This window comes from Biomphalaria glabrata, chromosome 1 (assembly GCF_947242115.1).
Source record: "Biomphalaria glabrata chromosome 1, xgBioGlab47.1, whole genome shotgun sequence".
In the NCBI taxonomy this organism is placed as follows: Eukaryota; Metazoa; Mollusca; class Gastropoda; family Planorbidae; genus Biomphalaria; species Biomphalaria glabrata.
Genome location: NC_074711.1, coordinates 12,559,221 through 12,584,834, shown reverse-complemented (window position 1 = coordinate 12,584,834; position 25,614 = coordinate 12,559,221). Strand labels below are relative to the sequence as shown.

The window sequence follows — 25,614 nt, the reverse complement described above, 5'->3', positions numbered from 1 at the left end:
TCCCCTCTTCTTTTTCATTTGAGTCTGAAGCAGTCTAGACACTCCAGGTGACTCACATCTGCTAGACTCATTTCAGGGGTTAGCCGACGTATGACGCAATGCGTATACCTTTAAGTCACCATGGAGATTTGAAAATTACACTTTTAATAGCTTGGTTTGATCAACTTTTTAAAAGTTGTTTTCTTTGTTTTTCCTCGTATAGTAAAAAGTAAAAGCACCCCTTTCAGACCGTGCGATCTAGTGGGGGCTAATCATGTAATGATCATCTGTTTCTAGAGGCCAACAGTTTACAAGGGTGTCATGTGGCCAGCACAACGACCAACCGCATTTACCTCACCAACGTAGGTCAGTCTTAGAGTGGGGCTTACTTAGGGGACTTAGGGCCGAATTTCAAAATTCCCGTCGTCATTGGGACTCGACTAGAGACTAAAAAATAAACCAACTCAGACTCAACTGTAGTAGATCTTGAGAGACAGACGGGCTTAGTAACTGTCTTGATAATAATGTTAGTATAATACATGGCATTTGTATAACTCCTCCCAGGCTATGCTCTCTGTTCGCTTCAAACATTTTGTCTTTGTTTTTAAATGTTACCCGCTGTTCTCCGTTTCCCAAACCTATGTGGTAAGACAACAGAGTTTGAAAAAAAAAGTACGATTTTTTTTCTTTTGAATGTTACTCTACTTTTGTGTCTCTCCCCCCCCCCTCCCCGGTCCCAAGTGGCAATAACCCAAACAATCACTGCAACCTTCTTCCTCCTGCTCTGTCGTACAAATTGAACTCATTTCATCTAACAGATTACCTCACAACCACTTGTTGGCTTCTTTCCCCCACCCACCCCAGTCTGCGACAGACAGGCGAACACATCCAGGTCAATGAATGAGAAAGTTTGACCTTTCTATGTTCTCCTCCGCGGCGTAGTGGTGTATAATGTGGAGAGCTGTCAGGCACCGAGCCTTGTTGTACTTCTATTACCTTCACTTTTTAAGGTGCCTTCATTTTCTCATCAAGCACTCACTGCATTTTATGGTGCAAATTACCTTCCTCGTTTTCCCATGAGATCTCTCTTCTTCCACTTGTTCATCTCATTACTGGCGGTTACGAGGCTGTTTTTTTTGTTGCCCGTTAAAAAGAAATCTACTTGTTCAACAAAGAAAAACTCTAGCGGTGTATATACTTTGTTTTTTCCCAGCTCGTTACGAACATTGTGTAACGACATTAGAGAGTCAAATGGAAGACAAACAAGTGAACAAGCTTAGAAGAAAGGGAAAAGTGCTGACCTTGAGCGATGAAGACCTTCCCTTGTTTATTGGTTAAGCAATTCTAATAAATAAACACATTGCAGACATCAGGGAGACCATAGTGTTTATGCAATCAATTAAAGACGTTTCTTTGAAATATGAATGTTTTTTTTTTTGTTAAGAATATATAATCAGAACACTGGTACACAAACTCGATTTTTCACACTAAGATCTTAGAATGCGCAATAAAAATATATTTTATATCCTCTTCATTTGCATTGTATAAGCGTATATCTGCTCATATTTTGATGATAAAATGAACTATGTTTAATGTATATGTATAACTAATTTTAAAACAAAAAGGCAGTAAGTGTTTCAAAATCGGTTTCATTATCCTCTACTCCTCTTCATTATATATTTCAGACAATGGTAAACCCTTAAACGACTTGTCAATTAAGGGAAGGGAAGCGCTCACAAGGTGGACAAAGAAAACGCTTCAGGGTCACCCTCAAAGCTTCTTTGAAAGCCTCCAACATTGACCCGGCCACCTGGGAGATAGAAGCACATGGTTGAGCATCATGGCGTCGCGCTGTGAAAACTGGCGCACGAATTGCAGAGGCCAATGACACTAGCTCCAGCTGAAATAACCATTCCGGAGTGCAGCCGAACATTCTAGCACTAACCCTAACCTCATGCAATACGAAAGGGGGTGGCAGCGGTGTTGTGGACGGTCGTTGACTTGTAGCACCAAACTGCAGGTAGACTACTAAACCGCCGTAGGTGTGTAAGATTTGAACTTGTAACATTTGAAATAACTTGAATATGTTCTTTGTGAACGAGATTATTAATAACTTTTTGTTGTTGTTGTTGTTGTTTTTTTTTGCTAAAGAGACAAAATCAACTTGAAATGCCATAAATAGAGTCGACTTTACTGATCATATCATAAAATGGTATTTGGAACCAAATCTAACACACTACAATAAACACGTCTTTGCACTGTGGCAATCTGGAGTCGTCTGTTCTGCCTAAGACCGCGCCACTTCTCTTGCATCATTCACACACTATAGTTCACCTCTTCCCACCGTCACCTTAGAAATACACACACACAAGCGGGCCATGGTTCTAGCTCGGAACCAGAGTAACGAGAGTAACCAGAGTAACGAGAGTAACCATAGTAACGAGAGTAACGAGAGTAACGAGAGTAACCATAGTAACGAGAGTAACGAGAGTAACCATAGTAACGAGAGTCCACTACGCATACCATACGACCAGGCGGACGCCTTCTTATAAAAACGTTTTCTTTTAATATACTTCAGCCAGAGAAAGGAAATCACTCAGTGGCGTTTACATTTCTCATTGACATCAATGTAGCACGTAATAATGTTTTGTTTTGTTTTCCCAAGGGAAGTCCTAACAACTTCTCGGTTTAGTTGCTGTATTAACGGCCCACGAAAGGAAAATAGCCGCTATTAGTTTTGTGTGGTCTGTTTGTCCTCTCCACAGATCTAAATAGAAATCAACTAGAAAAGATATTGAAAATCCGATATCATATTTTATATCTTTCATAGTTCTGATATAACGGCCACTTTTTTTTTCTTTTCTGAAAGCGAAAATTTAAATTAAAAAATTAACTATGCAAGCAGTTTTTTTTTTTTTTTTCATAAAAATACTTTTTTTTTTTTTAAACACGGAAGACTATATTAATAAGAGTATTAATTTTTGTAGTAAATTTTAATATTTAAAAAAAATACTACTAAATTGAGTAAAAAGAAAAAAAAAAGATTTGGGTCGTTCAAATGTTTACTTTTCTTTTAAAAGAGAAAGACTCCATTTTAAGAGTATATAAATTGTAGGCCTATCTAACTTAAAACAACTATTAATAAGCAATGTTTACAAAACAGATCAATTAGATATTCATTCAATAGCAACAGTTAGGCCAGGTTCACATTGAACCATATCTTCATAGCCTGTCGGTTCGTTGAATACATATGAATATCAACCATATAATAACAAAAGCATTAATAAATATGCGTATCCTGTGTATCATGTCGTCTGTGGGACAATAATACATTAGTATCGGCAACATGCACACGTCTATTCTTTGTGTATTGGCGGAAATTGGGTTGTGGTTGTTGATAGTTTGTAATTATATAGTTTCAGAATTTATGCTGAAAAATTTGAAATCTGCCTTTCTATCTGAGCATTAAAAATAGAAATAAACTCCATAGAATCCTAAATGCTGCTGGTAAAGTCATTGGTAAAAAAACAAACACCATTTGGGCAGCTTTTTGAGACAAACATCCATAAAAAAAGCTAAAAAGATTATAGACATAAAAAATCACTCTTTGGGTCAAGAGTTTGTGATTTCACCATTACAAAAGAGATATAATACACTGATAGCAAAGACAAACATGCACAAACTCTTTTGTTCCCCTGGAAATCAAATCATTAAATAGAAACAATCTGATATAAACTTTGTCACATGTAAATTATGAGTAAGTCTGGTGTGAATGTAGGCCTACATTTTTTTTAGTAACAATGTTTTGTTTGGTTTAATGCACAAATCTTATCTTATCATATATAATACAGACGTTACTTCAAAAAAGATGATTACGTCCTACGCGTCATGCATTCAGTCTTGCATATTAACTTATGACTTAAATTCTGCCAAGTCACTTGTTTTCCTGGCTAGCTCAGGCAACCCATTCCATGTTCTAATAGCACTAGGGAAGAAGGAGTATTTTACAAATTTGTCCTAGCATATGGGATGAGGAGTATGTTTTATTTTTTGTGCCTTTCTGAGTATTTTATTAAATTTTGTTTTTGTATTTGAAGATTATGGTTTAGTGTTTTATGTATAATTGCTACTTTACTTTTAAGTCTTCTATCCTGAAGGCTTTCTAAATTGAGTTGAGGGGTCCCAAACAGAGGATGCATATTCTACTATTGGCCTAACCAAGGTTAAATAACATTTTAGTTTTATGTTCTTATTTGATTTATAGAAATTGCTTTTAATAAACCCTAATATTTTGTTTGATTTTTTGATAGTTTCATCAATATGGGAATTCCATGACAGTTTTTCATTTATTATTGTAAGACAAATCTCCTTACGGACAATAAAGATTATTATTTTTGTTATTATTATTATTACCTGCCTGTGGTGACTATGTTTGTATATAATATTGTAAACAACACATGAGAGAATCTTGGGTGTAAGATTTAAAGAATTCTATATTTATTTATGTTTATTATTATTTCATTGTTCCATTGGTTGGGACAGAGTGACAGCCCTTGACTTTTTTTTGTTATTGTTGTCAGGGATCGGAATTTTGTGATTGAATAGTAGGAGTACTATATAAGGCAGTTTTATAGTTGGGTGTTTATTGGGGAATTCAGCTTTTGTTGGCGTTATCTACAGTTAGATCTATAAGTATTCCTATTGCTTTATTTAATATATCCTGTTCCTAATGCATCCCTGGTGTTTCTTGAAGTGTTGCATACGTTATGTGTCCATGTCAAGGTCATAGGCTAGGAGTTCACAACACTTTGGGGACCGATTTTAAAATTGTGTTTCCATACAAACTGTCTTTGTAACCTTGTACTTTTAGATATTTAATAGTGTAAGAAATATTTCTTTTGATAGTGATAAGGTATGCCAATATTTTAGATCGCAATTAAATAAGTAAACATTTGATTGATCTTGATACGGGTGTCTTTCACTGTGTGATGAAATTACGCTGTGCAGTGTAGGGGAAGTAACTCACAATAAAAAAAAATTGTTAATATCCGTGATTTTTTTTTTTTGTAAAGGTAAATTGAACATTTATTATTTTTATAACCAAGAAAATATAGTTGTATTTTTTTTCACAAAGAAAATGGATAATTCTAAGTCATCGCGTCACTTTCCAATCCATGGAGTTAAAAGCTGTATTCAGGCACTTCTCCATAGATATGATCACATTGAATACTCATTTCTTTACCTGTTACAAATTAACGAACTAATAAGGCTATTAAAAAACATATCTGGTATGTCTGATAATATCAACTGACCTGTGCACCGGATTTTAAGGCTAAAAACTTAACACCACAATGCCACCCTTTATTCTTATTATGAGTGGGCTACTACATGTAACCTACTGCAAAGGTATTGCGACACGTTTGTTCACACAGAGAACACATTTGAATGTGATGTTTATCCAGATCTTTACAAATGATCTCACAGAAGGATGTTTGTCTTCATGCCCACGCACAATGAAAAGACAAAACGTTTTGAGTCATTTCTACATTTTCATAATTTATTCACTTCACGTGCTCATAATGCACCGTTACTAGGTGATGCACTTTAGACACATGTGTAGGTTTGCCTTGTGTTCAGATAATTAAGTAATGTAGACAAAATAAGATATTTCTGAAGACAGGCTTTATCTTTCAAGTTATTGTTTTTTTGTAGGAATTCCAATCACATGATATACTTGATGATTTGACATTCGCATATAAGAATTCCTGACCAGACATGCAGAGATGAATAGGAAAAATGATAAGGTCAAATATTTATGTTGATTTGATCATTGCTGCCTTAAGGATAATATTTATTGCTTTAAACATTAATAAAGTAATTAATTATTCAAAATTAACATGGCCTTACAAACATGATAAGGCATATATCGTAGTGTGCCCTTGGGGTCCACTGTGGATCTCCGTGTGTGGTAATTTTTCGGTAAGCGATACAGGTCAAAGGGCAAGTTTTGACATTTTTTAGCTCGACGAACATAAGGGTCAAGTCAAATGTCAAAAGCTTTTTTTTTTAACTGTGAATATGTCACAAGAGACCTATTCTAGTAGTAGCCCTAATGGACCTCATTCCCCAATCGTAAACAAACAACATTTAACCACGTGATTCTCTATCTCTTCTATAGAAATTACGATCTAATTTTAATACTCAATGACTATCACGTGACAGTTTTTTTCCCCGTTGTTTTATCAATATTATCACGTGACTAAAGTTTTTTTTTTACGATTGGTGAATGCGGTCCATTGTTAATATAAAGAACAAAGTGTGAGGTTGGGTTCAGCAAACAGTAACACAACAAACCTACATGTTTCGAGATCAGAAAATAAGTCCTACATTATATCAATGACTCTATCATTCGACTCATAAAATGTACATTTGAAACATGATTGCCTGCGATCACAAGCAAGGCAGGACCCGTGAAAATGATACCCGCAGTCCTGACACTGAATGAAGTCCTGTTTGTCTTCTACCCTAATATATACCTATACATAAATGTGCAAATTGCATGCAAGTAATGAACATTGTCTTTTGACACTTGTTTTCAAAATGTTCATCTAGTTGAAGATCACGAGTGGATGCTGCACATAAAAACATGTAGAGAGGCCTATCACAAATTTTATTGGACTTTTTTGTGTCTTTTTTAATGACATTTCCCAACTAGTTTAACTTGAACTATACATGTAGCAGAGAAGTAAACACTGTACTTCGTGTCGTATCAAAGTCCTCCACCGCTAGACTCAGTTTAAACAACAGACTTTTAGATCTTAGTTTCAGATAGACTTAAATAGAGTATTTGTATAAAGAAAGTCTAAAGAAGATGTTGCACTTATATACCCGAGGGTGAATTTGGATTTTTTTTTATTACAATGCCTCCTATTAGCTTACAAACTCTTAATGGGTTCTAAAAGCTGGATGGAACTTGACGGGTATTTCGAAAAGAGTTCTAACGATTTTCCTAGAAATTCGACAGTTTGTGTATTACTTTTGGGGAAAAAATGCCATTGTGAAAACTCTAGTTTGACCGTTATTAATTTCAAAATTAATTTCTTAAAATTAAATTTCGCAAAAGTCTTTTTTTTTTAATGCCTGCTTCGACTGAAATTACTTCACTCGACTCAAATGTTTCTTTGTATTCAGTAGAGAGTTGAATGAATAGAGGTAAAAAAAACATTTTGCGCACCGTCTTATGTAGAAATGTTTAGCTAGACCATAATAGAAGAACTTGATTGCGCAAACTCACTAGAAATAATCGTTGCAATACTGAAGCATTACAAGAAATAACAAATAGAATAAGAAAGGATAGAGCATGGAACTAGTATAATTCCATGGATAGACCACAATCAGATTCATAATAAAGGAATTGATTTAAAAAGACAAACTTTTTATGTTATTTCTTTCTAATCGTGACAGCTGGACGAATAGAGTGCACGAAACCAATAGCGTGTTGTTGTTTTTTCCTTTCGGGAACAACTAACTGAAAATGAGTTTTAAAAAATATATAACTATAAAAATTCCCGGTAAACATTTTGAAAAGGGGATGTATTAATGTATTATTATTCCAAGACTATATCTTTGAAATGCATGATAAAAATAGACACCTATTTAATGAGGGCATAAACCTGAAAATATCCTCTTGTTTTTATTCTGGGGGATAGCTAAAGATAACAAGTTCACAATAGGCTTTTATAACTCTGCACTCAAGCATGGCAATGACTCTTTTATATGTATAGTGAGAGAGAGAGACACTGATGGATCCGGGGGGGGGGGGGCGGTAGGGGCGATCGCCCCCCCCCCCCTACTCGGCCGACTTCCACCCCCCAAAAGGGGGGGGGGAGCGGACGAATTTTATTCAAGAAAACACACTTTGCATACGAATTTATAAGTTATGTTAATAATATATTTACTAATTATTTATATTTTAACCTATTTTTAGATTATTTCACACCCCCTCTAGTATGTTGACCGATTCGGTGGGATGGGAGGTGGCGATGGCATCAATCCCGCCCCCCCCCCCCACCACCACCATAAACTTTCAAGTGGGGGGAGGGGGCGGTGCAATTTATTTGTAGAAATCACAGCTTGTTAACAGAATCAATTAAATCTTTAAACTTAAGATTCATATCTCCTACAGGCTACTTATAATAGTGTAGAATGTATAAAGAGCAAATAAGATAATATCTCTCTCTCTCACACCACTAGCAGATCCAGCCAGAACTTTGGAGGGGGGGGCGATTTTTTTCCAAACCCTAACCCTAACGCCCAGTAAACCTTAACCCTATGCATAAACGTGCGTACAGCTTATATATATATATATATATATATATATATATATATATATATATATATATATATATATATATATATATATATATATATATATATATATATATATGAGAATAAAAAAAAACAGTGGTTCGGGGCGAAAGAAAACTTTCATTTGGTCACATACATTATTAACATATTCACTATACAGGTCTTTACACTTGACTAAAATTTAAAAATAATCATAGATCTATTAAAAGAAAACTTATTTCCAAAAAGTTAGTTGTTTTTTTTCTTATAAAAGACAGTGATTCTCAAACGTTTCAGGCCCAAGTCTAACAAAACTTTTCTCTCTCCCCTCCCCACATTTTGTTTTCAATAGAAATTAACTCGTTTTTAACCCTTAGTCATTTTTTTAATGGATAAATTGAATTGTATAGAAGCTTCATATGCCTATGTGTTTCATTATATTTACTAAATGTGCTCACTATTTGTTTATTGACATCATGCAGAGAAAGAAGGTTTAGTGAAACTTTTGTTATTTCCATTTAGTCCTAACTTTTGATTAGTAGACGCATACCTAGCTGGTCACTGTATAACTCCACTTGATTGTCCATGCTAGTCCATCCTCTTTAGTCTCTAAACTCAAACATAATCATTTTGATATCAATCACCAGGCGACGGATGCAGAACTTTTGGATAAGGTGAATAATTTTTAAAAATTTTTAATTTAAATTTTTATTTTTTAGGTTAGCAAAAAATATGTACAGGCTAAAAATGTTTCTGTTTCTTGGGAACTAATCAAACACTGAAACTGATTTGATATTCACTATCTAACGTCTTTATTGGTGATTCACTATCTAACGTCTTTATTGGTGATTCACTATCTAACGTCTTTATTGGTGAGGCTTCGTGAATAACGACTAACTTGAGAGACGTAGGCTACATGGCCGTGAGATCTGCGTTTCAACTGTCATCACGATGTTTCCCAGATCGAACCTTGACATTTCTTCTGGACGTTTGACCTTAGAATGTAATCATATTTCTGAAAGAACGTCTGAAACTTATTATAAGAAACAAATATTTTTTTATTGGCTACACAAAACTATGACGTCTGTCTAGAAAATCGCTCTTTTAATATTTTCATCTTTGTGATTTCAGATTTCTTGTCCAAAATTCAATTCAATATTTTTCTAATACTCACGATGAAATTAATATTAACTATGTGTTTTGTTTTGTTTTTTAAATAAATATGTTCTAATCAATAATAAGGCCCTATTCTTTTTTTAAATAAATATGTTCTAATCAATAATAAGGCTCTATTCTTTTTTTAAAGGCTTGTGAGTTGTTGTTGCCTACTGAAATCATTTAGTTTTCTTTCCTTATAAACTTATTAGAACCTGCGTAATAAGACTTGATTGTATAAAATCTAGTCGGGTCTTTGCTATATTGGTCTGACGCCGAACATAAGAAGTTAATAAGTAGGTCTAAATACAGTTTTCTTTAGCAGTTATTTATGGCCAGCAACGATACAGGTCTGCCACAAGTTATAAGCACTTTACGAAAGGTTGTTGAAGAGAGTTATTGTACTTGCTGAGATACGTTATTATTTTTTCTGAGTCAGTTGGACTCCAGATGATTTACAGCCAGTGTCTAGATGAGTCACACGGGCCTTCACTCCTCTCACTGACCTAGAACTATAATATAAATCTCTCATCTTTTCTCTTATTTTAATCTAGTCTTTAATGAACTTATATTTTTACAGCTCATTCTAATGAGATTTCTTAAAGTGCGAAAACTTGACAGAGCAAAACAAAAAAAATTAGTTAAACATAAAGTTTCAAAAAGCTCAAATACTATGTATATATATATATATGATAAATCATCGATGTTGATGACTGTGTGAATCAATCCTGTACCAGCTCTAGCATTACACACCGACTACACCCATTGATTTGTTCCCAGGCATTATATTGTTTATTATGGCTGTAACATCCACTTCTTTTCTTCTCATTTTTTTTTATTTGAATAAACGGGGCCACATTTCCAATGTTTAATTACAAAAGATCATTTTTTTTATTTATTCATGTTCAAACTTTCAAGAATTAGAACGCAGTTTCCGTAAGTTTCTTTTGTTTTTCATCGCAGGTGTTGCAAACCACATTCCAATCTGTCCAGCACTTGGTCTGATAGACGAGGATACTCACTGGAATGAGTGGGATGAGTTACAATGGCCTTCTATTAGCTGTAGGTAATGACAAATTGAATCTGACAGAAAAATTGTTTAAGACACAAGAGGCATACCCCGATGGATATTAGAAAAATACTTCATATGAAGAATGCATACTTGGTTTATCTTGGACCTATTTTAACACCAACTAATGAAACGGAAAATTGTATTTGCATCAGAAACAAAAAGGTATAATTCTGTGGACACAGTCGTCGAGGTCAAAGACGCTGTGCATTGCCCTGTATAATCTCTCCACAGTCTAGGCTTTGTTCAACAAAATCGGGTTTTAAAAGTTGGCGTCCCAATCATGCTTCTAAGAAATTTGCAGTCACCAAAAGTATTAAATGGCACCAGGCTTCTAAACCCCCCCCCCCCCAAAAAAAAATATAATCAAAGTCTGCATTTTATCAGGTTATGACAAGGGTGACAAAGTTTTCATTCCCCGTTTCCCCTTAATAACCATCAGACTTGCCATTTCCATTGAAAAGACTGCAGTTTCCGGTCAGTGTTTGGTTTGCAAAGACAATCAATAAGTCTCAGAGACATTGTCTCCGTGTAGTTGTTCCTTGGCTCACCAACAAATTTAATCATTCTAGAAGCAGAGGGTCACACACACAGTACACTGCAGGACCGTCTTTAGTGCAAATACCAAGAATTCATTCAGCTTGAATACAGCTTTAAAAAAAATATAGATGAAAGAAAATGTCAGGAGTAAAGGTGAGTGTGATTTCTAATTAAAGATATACTTTCATTTCATTGACATCCTCGAAGGTAGGGACATTACTTTCATTTCACTGACATCCTCGAAGGTAGGGACATTACTTTCATTTCATTGACATCCTCGAAGGTAGGGACATTACTTTCATTTCATTGACATCCTCGAAGGTAGGGACATTACTTTCATTTCATTGACATCCTCGAAGGTAGGGACATTACTTTCATTTCATTGACATCCTCGAAGGTAGGGACATTACTTTCATTTCATTGACATCCTCGAAGGTAGGGACATTACTTTCATTTCATTGACATCCTCGAAGGTAGGGACATTACTTTCATTTCATTGACATCCTCGAAGGTAGGGACATTGTTAGACTCTTACCCATTCCTTTGTAACAAACAAAACGATTTACATAAATGTCCTAAAAATTTGCAAAAGAAATTAATCTACGATTAATATAGCCTCCCCTGTTTTTTTACTTTTAATAGTTAATACTTGTAACAATGTGAGCGTGGTCATGTGAAACATTACAGAGAGGACATAAAATAAAATACAGTAAATGACTAGGTGGAGGATTTCAAACGAAATAATGAATTTAATATTGTGATATTGATATATACATACAATAATAATGAATTTAAAACTATCATATATATATACGATGATAATGAAACATATGATGAATGAAATAATAATATATCTCTAAGTATCTCTTGGTAGTAGATACTGTACATGCAGAATCCTGAACCAATGCGTAAACTGGCCCAACTTTTAAAAGAGTTTGACACCTACCGGCTGGATATCCTAGGAATCTGCGAGACCATAATATACGCAGGACACAATTAGGAACACGCTTGTCGTGTAGGAATTGCCATGTCCAAAATAGCAGCCTCGGCACTAGTTGCTGGAAGCCAGTCAGCGACCGCATTATTACAGCTCGACTCCAAGAAAACCCATACAAGGAACGGTGGATACAAGACAGAACATGGAAATTGATTGATGAGAGGAAAAATGACAAACGTAGACGAGACCGGAAAAATGCAACACAGGATCGAAGCTTAGCGGAAAAAGCCTATAGGGAAGCAGATCTGATAGTTGAGAAGTTGTCGGCGAGATAAACGGGACTGGATTAAACAGAAGAGCTAAGAGTCATAAGCAGGTCATACAGAAATGACACAAAGACTCTCCATCACATCGTCCGAGATCTCACTGAAGCAAAGAGTGGACACAGAGCACCAATAAAAGACAACCAAGGCTAAACTTTGCTAACGAAAGAAGAACAGGATGCAAGATGGGTAGAGCACTTTAAAGAGACCCTCAACCAACCGACACTAGATCTGACTTACACTTTCAAGGACCCCTCTCCGGACAATGATCTCAATGTCCAGACAGATTCAATTACAACATAGGAGGTTTCAATGGCCTTTGCAGTCCTAAAGAACAACAAAGCACCAGGGCTAAACATGGTGTCAGCAGAAATGCTAAAATACTGGGAACAGTGCATTGTTAACAGAATGACTGATCTCTTAAATCTATGTTGGCAAACTTCTAAAGTCCCTGAGGACTGACAAAAATGAGTGATTGTAAAGCTTCCTAAAAGAGCAACTTGGCAGATTGCAACAATTCAATCGAGAATCACTATGGAAAATAGTTAGAGAATATATTCTCCCATATTTTTTCTTGTACATTTTCCGAAACACAAAAATTTAATCTCGAAACCAAAACATCAACAGCCGCCTCTGAGTTTGTGTGATAAATATAAATAGTAAAAGCAAAAAAAAAAAATACGAAAATTTTTTTTTTATAGTTAGTTATTTCTCAAAACAGAGATATTATCTTTTTTTTTTTTTTTACAAATGATGTATTCTCTGTAAAGTTCCCCTTTCAGATATAAAGGTCATGTTTCTGTGGCCTACGATTAATTAGGGTGTCATGTGGCCAGCACAACGACCAACCGCCTTTACTTTTCCCCAACAGATGTCAGGTACCCATTAGAGCAGGGTTGACTCATAGGTGCTCAAAGGTCCCGAAATTAAAAATCCCAGTCTTCACCAGGATTTGAACCCGGGACCCCCAGTTCAGAAGCAAAGGGATGTACCACTCAGCCACGCGCCTCCTATTCTCTGTTGCACGAGCTAGATTTTATTTTAGTTTTAAAAAAAAAAGAATAAATTATTTATATACTTATTAATCAATTATTTTTTTAAAACCTGATTTAATAGACAGTGTTTTAATTATATTTATTACCAACGTATCTAATAGTCCACCACATATTGTCATTTTGAAACTTCCCCAAACAGAAGGACTTCTTGAGGTAATGAATGAGAGCTTGGTCATTCACCAGTCCTTTTTGTCTTTTGTTCCACAACCAGTTAGACCAGTGATGCCCAAAGTACGGCCCGCGGGCCAGAACCGGCCCGCGACGTAGTTTCATCCGGCCCGCCGAAACGTCGGCACAAAAGTAGAAAATCAAATCCTCACCCCTTCAAAACTGTTAGGGCCTCCACTTTTTCTCTGAAGGATTGGTACCATGACCTTTAACGATTGTGCGTTTATGAGTTTATGAAATGGGAATCTACCGAGAAAAGTGAATGGATCTTTTTTTGTGGAACATGATAATTAGCCAGCATATTTGTTTTGTAAAGAAAGTCTGGCTGTTTCAAAAACAAGAACATATACAGCGGCATTATAAAACAAATATGAAGGCCTTTTTGGTTTGAGCCGCGTATAAAAGATTGGTCAAACTACGCCTAGAGATTGGAGGGTCGATGGGAATATTAACCAAAAAGAGACAAGAAAATAAGTTGGTGGTAAAGGTAGCTACAATGTCGCTCACATTTTAAGTAGAGAAATGATCCCATTTTTAGACGCGTAAAAAATGATGACTTTAAATATCCCATTAATTAATACTAGATCCAATATTTTCAAATAGTTTTTGGAGAATTTGGATTTCATTATTTTACCTTTTATTGATGTGGCCCGCGACACGCGTGTCGAAAGTTAAAATGGCCCGCAGGTCGAATTCGGTTGAGCATCACTGAGTTAGACTATGATCACACCCGCTCGACCAGGCTCAGACTGGAATGTTTCATAGCAATCAGTTCAGTCAAGACTTTGAATGGTAATAACGTAATAATAATAATGAGGCGGCCAAACAATACAATGACCTCTATATGACCTGTGCACGTCTTTTTTTTTTGTATGAATAGCGGTAGGATTGTGGTTGTTGTTAATTTTACTCCATATTTGTTTTCTTCTTCGTGATGAAAATATTGTAACCTGCCTTGATACCTGCATTGTTTGATGACCCATGGGTTTGACCTTTCGGGGGCTGTCTCTGGATGTGTGTGAAGACATCAACTTGCTAATCTTGTTTTATTCTAAAATGTTTAAAAAGCTAATAGGTTGTTGTATCTTAATGCATATTTTAAAAATGGATAACATTTTTTGTATTACCATCAGGATGTATAAAGATCATTTGATAACAACTGGTTTAGAGCTTTTCCCATTATTTGCTTATGAATGAAGCGTTTAAAGACCATATTGGGTCAATGAGCTCGTCAGTAAAGCTATGAGTAACCTTTTGCCACAAAGCTTCAATAAAACTAAATTCTATCATCTAATGGACCAACTGGACAGACATAATAAATCACAATACCAAGTCAACGTTGTTAGGAAATAAAAAAAGACATGTTTCAAATAAAAGATCATTCATAAAAATAACTAGAATAAGTTTGAAACAAAAAATTTATTTTTAAAGAATTATATCACAGACAAATTGTTTGTGTACAGAGTGTGTATCTACATGAACTAAGTGTGAACTGTGCTTTAAATAAACATGAACATAGACTCTTTTTTTTTTTTTTAAATAGTATAAGCTACATTTCAAGTAGGTACTAGAGAAAATGAATAGCTCATTGCTGGAATGGACATGAATACATATATGTGTATATCAATGAGGTTAATCTGTTGATCAAGTATAGGACCCATGTTCAAAAATCAAATGATACATAGGATGCCAAAAAAAAAGAAAAAAATTAACTTGATCTCAAGTGAATGAATCAAGTTTTTTGTTCATTTTGTACCATTAAAGTTCTCCAGCTTATATAAATCAAATGCTAAATTTATTTTTAAGATTTTGTTTTAATTGTAGCAAACAAAATCATTTCCACTTAAGACACAATCAATGCAAAAGGGAAATAATTGTTGAATGTAACTAATTATACTAAATTTTTAAAAGCAAGCAATCATAATACATTTGAAGTTTATTTAAGAGCACTAAAAAGTTTCCCAATAATCCTACAATAATAACATGATTACCAACTTGTAATTGATCACCTTCCAAAAGGTATTGTTCGACTTGCTGGAAACCAGGCTGGTTTAAATTCATCTTCTTCTGACAGGTGTCTCTGTTTAGCTTTTAGTTTTTCTTTTTTAGCTTGCTTTTCCTGGAGAAAATATTGTGCATTAAAATTGTCATCATTTAGAATGAAATAAACCAAACTTACAAGTAGACTAATAAGTACTTACAATAAAGATAGTTGTAATGCAAACAGTATCAATAGTTCATACATATTATAAAAATAAGTGTATAAGCATTAACACAATCCTGCAAAATCAATTCTGATGTACATGAATTCTACTGTGCTAAAAAGAATATGCTTAGATCTTAAACCAAAATTTAAAATTTGTTATATGAGACCTATCTAAACTAAGTACAAACCAAAAAAAAAAGATTTACAAAAAAGTTGTCAAATTAAAATAAACATCTACAGTGTCTGCTAGAAATAGTCTAATTGTTCATGAGCAATCTTAATGACTATTTATTGAAGTATTTATTTATTATTTGAAGACTATTTATTGAAGTAAGCTTACCTAAAAATAATAGCATAGCACTAGTAAATAAAAATATGTCAACACATTTTCCTCAACTCTATCTCTCCATAATTATTTTCCGCGTTCAGGAGGAATTATTCATTTTTCCCATTTGTATTTCACTAGCATGTTAGGATTAAACTTCAATAATGATTTTCTTTTAATCAGAAAATGTTATAATTGGTATGGATAAATGCATGCCCTTTTATATAACACAAATTAAAATTTACAAACTCAAAAATTAATTTATTTTTATGGATCAAATAAACAATGGTATCGTCAATCAGGAGAGAAAGTTTATGAACTGACTAAGCCAAAACTGATGAGATAGCAAAGAGTTAGTATTATGAGTATCCAATATTAGATTCAGTTGAGCATTGTCACCAACCTTTTCTTCTAGCCACTTAGAATACTTTTCATTTGCTTCTTCTTCTTTTTTCCTGAGTGCTTCTCTCTCCTCTTGCCTCCTCTGCTCTTCACTCTTTTTCGATGAGCTGTTTTCCTTCAATCTTTTCAATTCTTCTTCTTTTTTCTTCTTTTCCCTAGAAAATTTAGTATACAAGTAAAAACTGATTTCATTTGAAAAATCTTCTAATTTTTTTGTGATCAGATAATGTGGGGGAAAAAAGAATGAAAACATTTTATCAACAAGATTGTTCTCAACTTTATCTGGATTAAGACGTTATTCTACCCATCTGTACATTTCTAATGAATGTTTCAATTGTGTTTAACAATGCCTGACAAAAATGTTGGTTTGGTGAGATGAAATAAATAAGAATGGAAATTTGGGAGTAATATACTGAAAGCTTTTTAAATATTAATTCTTTTGTTTTTATTACAACTAAGCAAGCAAACATAATCTGTATATAGGTCCAGAATGTGGATAATTAAACTAAAAATAACAGCTCTATTTCATTGGTTGTCATGAGTTATTTACAATGTAAAAGTTTTGTAAAGGAGTGATGTACAAAGATATATATAGTTGAAAAAGTGTCAGTTACCATCCACTGTGGGCAGTCAGTTTCTCCCTCTTTTCATTTTCCAATTTAGCTTTTAATTCTTCTTCATTCTTTCTTTTCTTTTCTGCTTCAATTCGTTGCTGCTTTTTTATCAACATTTCTTTTTTGTTTTTCCAAGATTCAAAAGACTAAAAAAAAAACATCATTTAATTTTCTAAATAACTAAACAAATACTAGATCTATAACTACTATAATTTTTTTTTATCTCCAAATTGTACAAGTAATTTCTGTAATCATAATGGTGAATGGTTGTAATTCTATTTCAAACAAGAACTCCCCATGTGTATTGCACATGCTACCTACAAGTTAATACTTAAAATACAAAACAAATTAAAACCAAGGTACCACATAGTTATGTTTGCAAAAATAAAACCTTCAAATGCACTTAAATGTTCAAAAAACTTTTTACCACAAATTATTACAGCTTTTTACTGTAGGGCCAATCTCTTTACCTTTAGAGACTCTTGTTTTTTCTCTTCTTTTTCTCTTTCTTCTTTCTCTCTTTTCTTTTTTTCTTCTGCTTCTTTTTTCTCTTTTTCAGTTAATAAAATTTCTGTCTTTGTTTTAGACCAAGATTTAAAAGAAGCTTCTGCCTCAAGTTTTTTCTGCTCAGCTTCCTAAAGAAAATAGGGGGGGGGGGAGAGAATAATTATTATGTTCATGATCTTGGAATAGATAAATTATAAATTATTATTTTGATATTAAAACATAAATCAAGAGTCTCACTTTTTTTTTCTTTTCCTGCTCCTCCTTTTTCTTCTGTTCCTCAATTTTTCTCTTTTCTTTGGCAGCTTTTAAGTGTTCCTTATACCACTCATCATAGATTGCTTCTCTGATGTCTCCAGTGCTGTTAAATTGCCTTTCTGTTAAAGGCTCTGTCTGCCCAGGTAGCAAGCCATAACGAGGTTTTGGTCTATGCTGAACTTTAGCTTGAGCAGTGACTGGCCTATTTAAAATTTAAAAAATCATTGAGTTTACTTTAAATCTAGTATAGATTTAGCCAATGTCATTAGGTCTTTAAAAATAAAATTGGTTAAAAAAAAGTTATATGCAAAAGCTAAACACATATATTAAATACCTGACTCTCTTTGTGGTCTTACCCTGACCTATATAAGTCATGGTTTGGGCTATAGCAATGCTTTCAATAAATGAATCATTTTTGGATCTCTCTGTTCCAGTATTATCTTTCCTGTCAAAATGAAACAATTATGATTTCTTTTTAATTTGTTTTTTGCCATTCTTTGTACAGTAATGTATCACTTAATACATGTTTAAGTTAGACTTAAACTTGATAAAAAAATGGCAAGAGTATAATTAACACTAGGAATCTAAACCAACATTGTCAATTTTAAATTCTCTTTAGGTGGGATTTTTTATCTAAGATTTTCACAATAGCTTTGAATTTACTATGCTCTATTTGGAACGATCCGATAGGATATCCTCACTACATGTTATTTTTTTCTTTTAAATTTCTGATTTTCCTTCAGAAATTAAGATTATTACTACGCCTAATTCCAAACCTCCTGCAGGATGGCAAGGGATGAAAGCAGTTTGAATTCAGGGCCATGATCACAACAATTTAAAGCACATACCACATGATCTTACAACATCTGTCAAAAAAAACAACACAAGAGGAATAAGGAAAATGTTACACTTACTCTGTTTTTGATTGTCCCAATTTTCTGTTTGGGTCTGGTGGGAGCTCTTCACATAAAGAGCTAGTATCTTCTGGCCTTTGTTGTTGATATATAGTTTCTGCTTGAAGAGAATGTTCACTTAATGATTTTCTAAGACTGTCTTGTGTTTTGATTGACACTGAAGATGGAGACTTTCGACCATCTGAATTTTGAAGACTGTTTATACCTTCTTTTGATCCTCCAGAATTCACTTTTCCATTTCTCATTTTAGGTTTTGGCTTATCTGTAAGTAGGTCCATTACATTAGGAGTCCCTTTGCTCTGAGATCTTTCTTCTTCATCTTCAAAAGACTTCTGAAGTGGAGATTTCCTTCCAAGAATACCCATTTTTTCTTTCTTGCCTTCAAATGTCACTTTATTACCTGTCAATTTATCTAAGGTTTTCTCTTTACTCTTAGATCTGTATTCTTGTTTCAGTTCTGGAGAAGGAGATCTGTTGTAGCGTTGTTTTTCAGAGCTTTGTAATATTTTATCATTTTTTCTGCCCTTATCATTAAAGATGTAAGAATCTAATTCTTGTTTACTTTCAGCACGACTGTGACCAAACAGATCACTAGATGAATTGCGCTTGTGATCTCTTTCAAATTCATAGGATGGTGTACTTTTTTTCATTTCACTCTCAAATGTAGGAGTTCTCCTCTTTTTCTCATTCTCAAATGTTGGAGTGCTTCTCTTTTTCTCATTCTCAAATGTTGGAGTGCTTCTCTTTTTCTCATTCTCAAATGTTGGAGCGCTTCTCTTTTTCTCATTCTCAAATGTTGGAGTGCTTCTCTTTTTCTCATTTTCAAATGTTGGAGTTGCTCTCTTTTTCTCATTTTCAAATGTTGGAGTGGCTCTCTTTTTCTCATTCTCAAATGTTGGAGTGCTTCTCTTCTTCTCATATTCAAATGTTGGTGTTGGTGATCTTTTTTCTCTACCATCTTTATCTCTTTCATATTTATCAGACTCTTTTCTGTAAGTTGGAGATATTCTGCTTTGATCTTTGCTTCTAGCTTGAGGCACAGGTTTGCTACCATGCTTTAAAGAATCTCTGCAATGAAAACATTTATTAAACATTAATTAAGAATTCATCAATTTAGTTCACAAGATTGATTTCAATTAAACTTAGCAAAGTCTACAATTAAATGTACCTAGGTGATAGTTCACTTTTTTGTCCCCTTAGTAATCTTGGAGTCATTTTATCTCTTGGTGATTCTGAAATACTCTCAAGCAAAGAGTCAGCAGGAGTTACTCCCCGTGAACCTGTTCACATCAATAAAAAAAAAGTTTGGTAAAGAAATAACAAATATAGTGAAATAATCTGCTTCAATCTGTTGCTCATAACTTAGTCATATATTGCTCATACTTAAATATCATGAAACATTTTAAAATATTTTAACTTACCTCTGTTTACCTCTGTTGGGGAACTTTGTAAAGCTGAGCGATAATTGGGAGGTTGCCAGTTTTTGTCTCCTTGTGACCTGGGTTTATAAGAAAACCTTTGTTTAATTTGAATAACCAAAATTTAAATTACTACCATAACAAAGATGGATTTTCATAGTGAAGCTCTTAAAGTAAAACTGTAACTGTTGCAGGATGTCTGCATGCAGAAATATAGAATATAAGTTATGCTTACCAGTCATGGGGGCTCCTTTTACCTTCTGTTGGAGTTTTTCGGCCAAAAATAATTTCTTCTTTAGTTAAATTTTCATATGTAGGTGTCTTTCGACCAATTACAGAATCTAATGTACTGGTATTTGATGTTTTTTTAGCATTCTGTTTAAGGAATTTCGATTCTTGTTTTGGTGATGGTGCTTTGACACCAGGAGGCTGCCATAATCCAGCAGATTTGGATTTCTCAAAAGTGTTGGCAACTTCTTCATCGTCATCATCTTCATAATTGTCATGGTTGAGAAGCTTTTTAAGATCTCTAGTACGCATAGTGGTTGTACCAAAAGCAGCACTTAGATCTGGTGAATGAGTCTCACGCCTTTTAGCTGAACTAGGTCTTTGTTCCTTAATGGGTTTAGAATGATATTCTGAAATTTAAAAAAAAACTATCTTTCTATTACAAAAAATTAATTCTCACTTCTGCTATTAAATAATGAATAAAAATGTATGAACAACAAAAACTAATTTAGTTTTTAGTAATAAATCAAATAATAAAATAATCTATTTTGCTTGTTCTCCTTGATAATTCTAATTTATAAATATTGTCTGGCGTTATCTTAGAGAATATTATGTACAGTTTAAATTATATTAGGTCATTACAGTATCAGTATCATTACAGTATCTACAGTATCTTTGTGGAATGTTGGAATAGAATGTGAGCTTTAATTTTTTGTGTAATTTAATTAGTTTTTCTTTTTAGCTCTGGTGTTTATGTTTGTAATGTTATCACAGCGCCTTGAGCCTACATTTAGTTTGTTAATAGCAATCTATAAATTAAATTATTATTATTATTATTAATTAGAAAATCTATTATTATTATTGGTTGGTTTAATATACATAGAACTGTTGATCTTTAGCCTGACTTAGCATGTCATGGTGTGACCTAAAGGTTACAGCTATGTAAAAATAAATACTATCAATAATTATGCAAGATTTTATTACTGCTGTAAGTATTATGCAGTGGTAAGATATTAAAAATACTTTTCACTTAAAGCAAAGTTTTTTTTTTGTTACTAAAAGTAAAAAAAGTAAATTTCCCCTTTCAGACCATTTGATCTATAGGGCAGATGATGTTAAGGTCATCTATTTCTTTGGACAATGGCTAATGAGCAGGGTGTTATGTGGCCAGCACAATGACCAACTGCCTTTACTTTCTCCAACTAAAGCCATGTACCTATTAGAGTTGGGTAGACTCAGGGGCACCCTGAAAATCACAAAATTCAAAATCCCAGTCTTCAACACGATTCAAACCCAGGACCCCAGGTTCAGAACCCAAGCGCTTAACCACTCAACCACCACACTAAACTAAACGGCCTTCAACACCAAGAGAATCTTTTTGATTGATTTCAAGAAAGCTTTAGACAGAGTATGTCATGGGGCACTCTAGGTGACAGTGGAAAATTATAATATAAATAAAAACATAATAAAAGTAATCCAGAACCTCTACAAGGAGGCCTCTAGTGAGATGTACTTCATTGAACAATAACATTGGGGAATGGTTTAAAACCACAGTTGGAGTAAGACAAAGCCGCTTACTCTCACACACTCTTTTAATATCTTCCTTTAAAGGATAATGGAAGATGCTCTTGAGGGCTGCCTGGTCGTGCGGTTTGCACGCTGGACTGTCGTTCAGATTTATCGATGGTCCCGGGTTCAAACCCTGCCCGCTCCCATCCCCCGTCGTCCTGCGGGAGGTTTGGACTAGGAAGTAATTATCTTCAACTCTGAAGGAACATCCGAAACATGTAAAACATTTTTACAACCTATGAAGGTGCTGTAAACATTGGAGCAAGAAGAATGTCTAACTGCATGGATGACAAAGATAGCTAGCTAGCAAGAACACAAGAACTAGCTGACTTGGTGATGTGCATAGACAAGACTTCCACAGCATATCATGATATGCAAATAAATGCAGAAAAAAATGCAAATTATGACCAACAGCCAAAAGGGGCACCAGTATTGGAGGTGAAAACCTGACAAGTGTCAGTAGTTTTAAATACCTTCAAGCTGTTGTCTCAAATGAGGGAGCCAGACCTGAATTGCACCTACAAAACTCTAACAATATGGAAAGACAAAGACTGATGCACTCCCTTGTCATGGCCACATTCTTGTAGGCCTGTGGGTCTAGGACCCTGACAGTGGAGCTGGAGAGGAGGATCTTAGCAATAAAATTTAGATGCTACAGGTGTCACACATTCCTCGTCCCACATGCTAGGACAAATTTGTACAAATGCTGCTTCTTCCTAGTGCTATTAGAGCATGGAATGTGTTGCCTGAGTCAGCCAGGAAACCCAATAACTTGGCAGAATTGAAGTCACTGATTAATATGCACGACTAGATTGACCTAGGAACATGTATATGATGTAATCATCTTCTTTTTTGAAGTAACGTCTGTATTTCGTAATATAAGATAAGACTGCAACACAAAAAAAGATATTAGAGACACGGTTATTACAGCTATTGGATCCCATGATGACATGCTAACTGCTGTCAAAAACGCAAATGAAAACTCTACGGCCATATTACAAGGTCTTCAGGGCTCGCTAAGACCTACCTTCAGGGAACAAAAACAGAAAAAAGAAGAAGAGGCAGACAGAGAAAGTGATGGGAAGACAACATAAAAGAATGGATAGGCCTGCCATTGAAAGAGATTCTTTCCAAGAGGAATGGAGAAAAACTGTCAACAGACTAAGGGAGAGGTGAAGGTGAAATGACCAAGCAGCTTTCAGCAAATATGGGTTGTAAGTTAAATACATGATGTATTCTGATTAAGCCTTCCACTTCTCATGGTGGAGGCTATCTAGGTATGAACAGCCCAGTGCTACACTGACACAATTCTCTTCTATTGTAGCAAAAAAAAAAAACTGCTGTTCCTATTCTCTGTTTTTCATCAACCTGTGGACTAACAAAAGTCCATCCTAGAAAGTCACTTGCTTTGTTTGTTTTGACTATATATTAATAATCACTTTAACAAATTTTATGGTAGAAAAAATCGGATATGGATCTAATGTTTTTTTTTCTAAAATTACTTATAGAAATATGTTTTCCGTTTCAACATACTTACATTTGGCCTACCATATTAACAAAACAGAAATGTAAAGAATAAGTAAGAACTTATATAAGGCCAATTATATTATGAACATTTGATACAGCTCTAGAACAAGATGACCTTCTACCTAAGTTTAATATATGTATACATATGTTTTATGATTCTAATTTTAGACTCACGTTTTAGGATTACCTTTATAAGTATTGAAACCATCTTCATCACTGTCAGTAATGTCATCAGTTAGCCCCAATTTTCTCCTCTCTCTTAGTTTTCCTTGTAATTCACTTTGAAATGAGTCTTTTGGGCGCTGTCTTCTTGGTCTTGGGATGTCATCTGCCTCCAAGTCATCCATCTTTAAAAAAAAAAAAAAAAAAAAGAGTAGACCTATAACTGTAGTAGTGCACCAATTCAGTCAGTAAAGAATGATTATTAAAGCCATAAAAGAACACTTCCCTTTATTGTTGTTTTGGCTGAGCTAGTTCTGTTTTTTAACAAGCTTAGTTTAGCCAATCCCTATCAATAGGTTTGTTTTGAAGGTTCACTGGTCATTTTGTTAAAAACTATGGAACTTTCTTCCAAATAGATAATTACTTTAAATGTAATATAGTGTAAACTTGATTATATCTATTAATCTTAGTAACGGTATATACCAGAGAATCAACATGAGAAAAAGGGAAATATTAAGATTTTTTAAGGATTGTTACAAGATATATAGATTTCTTTCTTAGCATAAGACCAACTGTACGATGGTACAACAGTGGAGAGAGTACAAAGAAAGGGCCCTCTGAAGAAAAGCTGACTGGACAATATAAAAGAATGGACTGGCATCTCTCTTGGTATCCTTTGAAGAACAGCTGCTGACGGGGAAAAATGGTGGGATTCGGTTACTCAATCGTCATTCAACGGAAGTCAAGGGACAGATGATGATTAAAAATATTCCCAAAAATAATAGAGACAAAAATATTCTGTATTGTAAGAATATGAAATTAACAGCTGACACAAATATGTTATTTATCAGAAACTAGTCACATTTTACTCTTTTCCACTTTGAGTTCTGTGAAAGAAACAAATGTCCTAGTCATGATAAAAGGGAGAATACTGCAGGGGTGATGTTCCAAGACAACAGAAATAATAATCAATAGCACTTGATGAAACTAGAATACACAAAACAAAAATGACAACCATCAATCAACATCCACCTTGTTTTTTCACTTTCTCTAAGATGTCTTTCCTCAGCACATACACTTAAAGGGTGGAAGTTAGGAGTAAACCTCACATTACAAACCAACTTATACCAAAATGGCATTCACAACAGGTAAAATAGTTCTAAAAAAATGTTTTACTACGTACAGTACTACAGTATACGGTACAGTGAAATATTTCTCTTGTGTAGTGTTAGGGCTTGTTTTTGTTTTCATTTTATTTTCTGTTAGATCTAGAATCTATAAGAAATCTGTATGTTTGGACTTAAAGAAATGAACAGTGTCTTTCTGTTTAGAACTTAGAAAAAAAAAACAAGTACTTTTTTATTACAACACTTAAATTTGGTCTGGGAGTCTGGTCATGGTGTGCATGTGTCTATGATGACTAGGAGGTAGAGGGTCTGGTATGTGTGAGTGTCTATGATGACTAGGAGGTAGAGGGTCTGGTATATGTGTGTGTGTATGATCACTATGATGGCTAGGAGGTAGAGGATCTGGTATGTGGTATTATTTACCAGTACCGTCTACTAGAACTTTTTGATAGAGAAGATAATGAGATAATCATATAGTATGATATAGTCAATATATATATAAATAATAAATATAGATCTAGATTTTAATAATTTTATATAATTAATAATAATAATCTAGATGATTAAGAATGAAAATACAATTTTTAATATAAAAAATTACCTTTATTTCTTAATTGAATTACATGTAAACTAGTCTAGGCTAGTAAATATAGATCTAAAATTAGTTTCTTTCACAAGCTTAATAATTTACATTTAGAATTTAGATCTAACAGCAAAACCATGTTTATACCTGTTACTGGGCAAAAAAAGATGGAATAGAAACGGAATAATAATTTTAAGAAAATCCT

At 34.1% G+C, this 25,614-nt stretch overlaps 1 protein-coding gene across 2 annotated transcripts; it reads right to left on the bottom strand.

Annotated features, from left to right (window-relative positions):
• Positions 1 to 11,859: 11,859 nt before the first annotated feature.
• Positions 11,860 to 25,586, bottom strand: LOC106061246 (calponin homology domain-containing protein DDB_G0272472-like). Of its 2 annotated transcripts, XM_056022683.1 has the most exons (13): positions 25,428 to 25,586; positions 23,725 to 23,884; positions 20,449 to 20,851; positions 20,217 to 20,293; positions 19,964 to 20,075; positions 18,796 to 19,863; positions 18,216 to 18,326; positions 17,864 to 18,083; positions 17,590 to 17,754; positions 17,120 to 17,265; positions 16,507 to 16,660; positions 15,568 to 15,691; positions 11,860 to 14,623 (listed from the first exon to the last, which is right to left on the bottom strand). In XM_056022683.1, the coding sequence occupies exons 2-12, from the start codon at positions 23,882 to 23,884 to the stop codon at positions 15,578 to 15,580; spliced, it is 2,730 nt and encodes a 909-aa protein (XP_055878658.1). In that variant the 5' UTR covers positions 25,428 to 25,586; the 3' UTR covers positions 11,860 to 14,623; positions 15,568 to 15,577. The 2 variants fall into 2 exon arrangements, with proteins under 2 accessions (XP_055878658.1, XP_055878654.1); XM_056022679.1 differs by lacking the exon at positions 11,860 to 14,623 and having other exon boundaries at positions 14,976 to 15,691.
• Between the last annotated feature and the right edge of the window lie 28 nt (positions 25,587 to 25,614).